The 6,219-nt window shown below is 47.7% G+C and overlaps 1 protein-coding gene across 3 annotated transcripts in view; it reads right to left on the reverse strand.

Moving 5' to 3' along the window:
• Window positions 1–6,219, reverse strand: part of MOB3A (MOB kinase activator 3A) — a 28,162-nt gene that overhangs the window by 4,379 nt on the left and 17,564 nt on the right. For all 3 annotated transcript variants that reach the window (XM_023512517.1, XM_023512516.1, XM_003788708.3), the window contains exon 2: window positions 4,124–4,653. In XM_023512517.1, the coding sequence (XP_023368285.1) occupies window positions 4,124–4,544 (421 nt within the window). In that variant the 5' untranslated portion in view covers window positions 4,545–4,653. The remainder of the gene's footprint in view (window positions 1–4,123; window positions 4,654–6,219) is intronic.

The raw sequence follows: 6,219 nt of genomic DNA on the forward strand, positions 1-6,219 counted from the left end.
CTGGGGATCCGAACCCGCCACCTTAGGTGTATGTGGCTGGCGCCTTAGCCGCTTGAGCCACAGGCGCCGAGCCGTCTCAGCCTCTTGAGTAGCTGGGACTATAGGCTCCTACCACAACACCCAGCCATTTTTTGTTTGCAGTTTGGCTGGGGCTGGGTTTGAACCTACCACTCTCAGCATATGGGGCTGGCGCCCTGCCCACTGAGCCACAGACACTGCCCTGCACTTGCCTTTCCAGTAGTCACTTTGGTGGTATCTATTTCAATTTTATGTACACGTTCCCTGGGATGGAAGAACTCAACTGGTAGAAGTTTTTCCTAGAGGGTATCGCAAATGAGTGCACAAAGATACATGTTGAAGGAAAGTGGTGATAGTAGGGTCTGCAGCAAGATCCTGTTAAGAGCCAGTCCCCAGGCTGGACGTAGTGGCTCACGCCTCTAATCCTAGTACTCTGAGAGGCCAAGGTGGGTGGATCTCTTGAGTTCATGATTTTGAGACTAGTCTGAGCAAGAGTGAGACCATGTCTTGACTAAAAATGAAAAACTGAGGCAAGAGGATCGCTTGGGCCCAAGAGTTGGACATTGCTGTGAGCTATGACTATACAATACTCTACCAAGACTAACAAAGCGAGGGTCTGTCTCAAAAATAATAAAATAAAAAGAGCCAGTACCCAACAAAGGGATCAAGTAAGCATCAGGGTATGACACGGTTGCTCATTCCAGGGAAAGATCTGACACATACCAGGTGAAAAATCTAAATGGGAATGAAAAAAGATTTCTAAGGCCTTTGTATTTGGGGTCAGGCCCTGACCTGGAGCCTTTCTCAATGGACTTCACCATGAATGGTGAATGGACTTCTAGTTAACAACCTGTTTCTTTCTCTAGTATTTAGGGACAAGTCAATCTCTGATGCTGTGCTCTTTTTATTAGCACCTTACATCCTTGAGCACACTGGTACTTGTATTTTCTCAGCTGTGTATGTCTTTGTAATACAGGCAAAGAGGACACAGGGCATGTGGCAGACCAGTTCTGGGGAAGGTCTGTTTACTATCAATAAAAACCCTGGGTTTCTTCCTCTTTTGTAGTAACAGGAGAAAAACGTGAATTTAAGGTAAAAATCTGCTCTCAAGACATATCCCAACAATTGTCCACACAGTGATGTTTAATAGTGTCCTTGAAAACCTCTGAAAGCCAGGAGTGCCTTACAAATACTGAGCTAGGTGGGGAATCCTATCCAGGGGGTGGTAATCTTGATGGATCACTGGGTCTAGGACAGAACATTAGACTCAATACTTGCACCAGACCTGCAAGGGACTCTGGGTTTACACTGATACCACTCTTCTGCCCTACAAAAGGGGTGAAGGTGATGGAAGCCTCCAAGTGCAAGTAGGGTGAAGGAGGAACTAAATTTTTTTTTGAGACAGGGTCTTGTTGTATCACCCAGGCTGGAGTGCAGTGGAGTCATCATAGCTCATTGTAGCCTCAAATCCTAAGCTTAAACAGATCCTCCTAGGCCAGGCTCTGTGGCTAATACCTGTAATCTTAGTACCCTTGGAGGCTGAGATGTGGGGATTGCTTAAGCTCAAGAGTTCAAGATCAGGCTGAGCAAGAGTGAGACCTTGCTTCTACTAAAAATAGAAAAATTGGCTCGGTGCCTATGGCTCAAGTGGCTAAGGCACCAGCCACATACACCTAAGGTGGCGGGTTCGAATCCAGCCCAGGCCCGCCAAACAACAATGATGGCTGCAACCAAAAAATAACTGGGCGTTGTAGCAGGTGCCTGTGGTCCCAGCTACTTGGGAGGCAGAGGCAAGAGACTCGCTTGAGCCCAGGAGTTGGAGGTTGCTGTGAGCTGTGATGTCATGGCACTCTACCCAGGGGGACAGCTTGAGGCTCTGTCTCAAAAAAAAAAAAAAAAAAAAAAATTTAAAATTTAAAAATAGAAAAACTAACCAGGCATCATGGTGAGCACTCATAGTCCCAGCTACTCAGGAGGTTGAAGTAAGAGGATCACTGGAGCTCAAGAGTCTGAGGTTGCTGTGAGCTATAATGATGCCATAGCACTCTACCCAGGGTGATAGAGTGAGACTCTGTCTCAAAAAAAAAAAAAAAAAAGAAAGAAAGAAAAGGAAAGAAAAACAGATCCTACTGCGACAGCCTGCCAAAGTACTAGGATTATAGGCCTGAGTTGCCTCACCCAACCAAGGAAAAACTATTGAAAGCACGATGCTTAGGGGAAGGATTCAGAAATGGTATCTTTAGGCCAGGTGTGGTGGCTCACTCTTGTAATCCTAGCACTCTGGGAGGCTGAGGTGGATGGATTGCCTGAGCTCACAGGTTTGAGACCTGCCTGAGCCAGAGTGAGACCTCGCCTCTAAAAATAGCCAAGCATTGTGGCAGGCACCTGTAGTCCCAGCTACTTAGGAGGCTGAGGCAAGAGAATTGCTTGAGTCCAAGAGTTTGAGGTCGCTGTGAGCTATGACACCATAGCACTCTACTGAGGGCAACAAAGTGAAACTCTGTCTCAAAACAAAACAAAAAAAAGAAACAGAATCTTTGAGGACATTACTGCCCATGCTTGCTCTCATACAGGGGGTATAAACTGCAGCCTGAGGGCCAAACCTGGCCTATTTTTGTAAATAAAGTTTTGTTGGCACATAGCCATGTCTTTGTTTACCTATTTCCATGATCATGGCTTTTGCCAAGGTTACCTCTCCCGTGTTTGCCTCAACTGGCTCCCAGGCAGCACGACAAGAACTGACCTTCCGGGTTGGCACCCATAGCTCAGTGAATAGGGTGCCAGCCACATACATTGAAGGTGGTGGGTTCCAGCCTGGCCTGGTTCTGCTAAACAATGACAACTGCAACCAAAAAATAAATAAATAAATAAATAATGGCCAGGCATTGTGGTAGACGCCTGTGGTCCCAGCTACTCAGGAGGCTGAGGCAAGAGAATCACTTGAGCCTAAGAGTTTGAGGTTGGCTCGGTGCCTGTGGCTCAAGTGGCTAAGGCGCCAGCCACATACACCTAAGGTGGCAGGTTCGAATCCAGCCCGGACCCGCCAAACAACAATGATGGCTGCAACCAAAAAATAGCCGGGTGTTGTGGCGGGTGCCTGTGGTCCCAGCTACTTAGGAGGCTGAGGGAGGAGACTTGCTTGAGCCCAGGAGTTGGAGGTTGCTGTGAGCTGTGAAGCCATAGCACTCTACCCAGGGGGATAGCTTGAGGCTCTGTCTCAAAAAAAAAGTAAATAAATAAAATAAATAAATAAATAAGTAAATAAAAGAGTTTGAGGTTGCTATGAGTCATGATGCCATGGTATTCTACTGAGGGCGACATAGTGAGACTCAGTCTCAAAAAAGAAAGAAAGAAATGACTTTCCATGTCTGAAAAGCTGCTTGGAGGTGCTCAATGTCCTCATTGCCCTTAAGTTCTAGGATTCAGACCCCTTAGAACAGTGGTTCCCAACCTGTGGGTCACAACCCCTTTGAACTGTATTAAAAGTTTGTGGCATCAGGAAGGTTGAGAACCACTGCCTTAGGAGCTGGGTAGCACTTCAGGGTGTCCCAGCGAGTCTATAGACCAAAACCCTAGGGAGCATGGGCACCCATGGATTCCAGGACATACCCAGACCCAATCTTGGATGGAGGGAACCAGGAATCCCTACTTTGGGAAAAGGCTGATTCTGGGACACTCTGTTTCAAGATGGGCATCTGAGAGCCTTCTCTAAGTCTCAATGGCAGGTATAAGCAGGGCTGATCCCTCATGGAGGCTTTAGGAGAGGAACCTTTTTTCTTTTGAGACAGAGTCTCAAGCTGTCGCCGTGGTATCACAGCTCACAACAACCCCAAATTCTTGGGCTTAAGTGATTCTCTTGCCTCAGCCTCCCAGCTGGGACTATTGGTGTCCGCCACAATGCCCGGCTATTTTTTTTGTTGAAGTTGTCATTGTTTTAGCTGGCCCAAGCAGGGTTTGAACCCACCAGCCTTGGTGTATGTGGCCAACGCCCTACCCACTGAGCTATGGATGCTGGAGGGACCTTTTCCTTCTTGCCTTTTCTGAAAGCCACCATAGCCCTGGACTCCGTCTTCCCTGGATCTTGCCCTACTCTGCTCCAACTTACCAACATTAGTGGGGAAGAGGTCCTCATTGTTGATCTGCACCTCAATCCAATCCATGAGTAGGTCCATGTACTTGGGGGCAGACAGTGCTGTGGGCTTCCGGAATCTGTGCTCGTCTTGCCAGCGGTACTCATACTTGGGACCCCCTGACATGATGGGGCAGGACTCCTCTGTGCAGCCATCACTGATGGTACCATAGATGAGGTTGACACGGTTGAAGAAGTCCACCACATGCACAGCCACCCAGTCATTGAGGTCCTCACCTGGGGGCAGCTGCACAGCAAGCCTCAGGTCCAGCCCTGAGTTCAGGGATGCCTGTGCCTTCTTGTGTAGCTCGAAACGTTGGGTGCCTGGCTCAAACTTGCGCTTGGGGCGGAAAGTCTTGTCCTTGTTGAAGACTTGTTTTAGGAAGGGGTTGGACATCTTCGCAGCGCCTACGGTCTCTCAGAATGTTTCCTCTGAGAGATCCTGCAAGGCTAGTTCCCAAGAGACCCTGGAAATCTCACTAAGCCCCGAAGCTCTTCCTGGAGATCTAAATACAGAGATGGGAATAATTATGATCTGCCCCAGGTAAAGGTTTTCCTGGAAACTTGGTTCTAGAGGCACAAATGGGCTGGATTTGGAATATTCCCTAAGACTTTCATTTTAAAGAATCTTTCTTTTTTTTTGAGACAGTCTCACTCTGTCACTCTGGGTAGAGGGCCTGGGTTGCATCATAGCTCACAGCAACCTCAAACTCTTGGGCTCAAGTGATCCTCTTGCCTCACCCTCCTGAGTAGACTATAGGCGTCTGCCACAATGCCTGGCTATTTTTTCTATTTTTCGTAGAGACAAGGTCTAACTCTTGCTCAGGATGGTCTGAACTCCTGAACTCAAGTAATCCTCTTGCCTCAGCCTCCCAAAGGGCTAGGACTACAGACATGAGCCACCATGCCTAGCTAGTTTTAAAGAATTTCACCAAAAACAGCTTGGCGCCTATAGCTCACTGGCTAGGGCGTCAGCCACATACACTGGAGCTGGCAGGTTTAAATCCAGCTCAGGGATGCCAAACAATGACAACTACAACAATAACAAAAATAGCCGGGTGTTGTGGTGGGCGCCTGTAGTCCAGCTACTTGGGAGGCTGAGGTGAGAAAATCACATAAAACCCAAGAATTTAACGTTGCTGTGAGCTGTGATGTCATGGTACTCTACCCAGGGCAACATAGTGAGACTGCCTAAAAAAAAAAAAAACACCAAAAATGATGTCAGTTTCTCAGTGGATAAAATAAAATCTCCATGAGGCCTGGCCCGAATGTCTCAGAGGAGAAGAAGATGCCAATAGCCAGGGTACTAAATGACCCAGAGTGGCTGAGTTGCTCCCCTAAAGTCTGACCTGGATGCTCTGAGCATACTAAGATGCCCACAGTGGCTGCAGGTGACTACAGCAGGCTGAACTGGGCTGTCTACAAAGGAATGTCCATGTCCTGATGATTGGAAGCTGTCAATGTGATCTAAAGTTGGGATGAGGTCACCCTGGATTATCTGTGTGGGTCCTAAATCCAGTGACAAATAACCTTATAAGAGACAGAGGGAGATAGCCCTAGGAAGATGGTGACAGAGATCAGAGTGATGTGTCTGGAAGCCACAGAAGCACAAGATGGCCAGCAACCTCCAGAAGCTGGGAGAAGCCTAGGACAGACTCTCCCTCATGACCTTAGAGCAGTGGTTTTCAACCAGTGTGCCATGAAAAGATCTTAGGTGTGCTGGGAAAATTTTTAAATATTATTAATTAGGCTTAGTGCCCATAGCTCAGTGTTGGGGTGCCAGCCACATATTCCAGGGCTGGCAGGTTCAAACTCGGCCCAGGCCTGCTAAACAACAACAGCAACAGAAAAAAAAAATAGTCGGGCGTTGTGGCTGGCACCTATAGTCCCAGCTACTTGGTAAGCTGAGGGAAGAGAATTGCATAAGTCCAAGAGTTTGAGTTTGCTGTGAACTGTGACGCCACGGGACTCTACCCAGGGTGACACTGTGAAACTGTCTCAAAAAAAGATCATTAATTAAATTTTTCGAAAGAAGTTCAAAGCACTGGCTCGGCGCCTATAGCTCAACCGGC

This window comes from Otolemur garnettii, unplaced genomic scaffold (genome assembly GCF_000181295.1).
Source record: "Otolemur garnettii isolate 467f Iridium unplaced genomic scaffold, OtoGar3 scaffold00029, whole genome shotgun sequence".
In the NCBI taxonomy this organism is placed as follows: domain Eukaryota; kingdom Metazoa; phylum Chordata; class Mammalia; order Primates; family Galagidae; genus Otolemur; species Otolemur garnettii.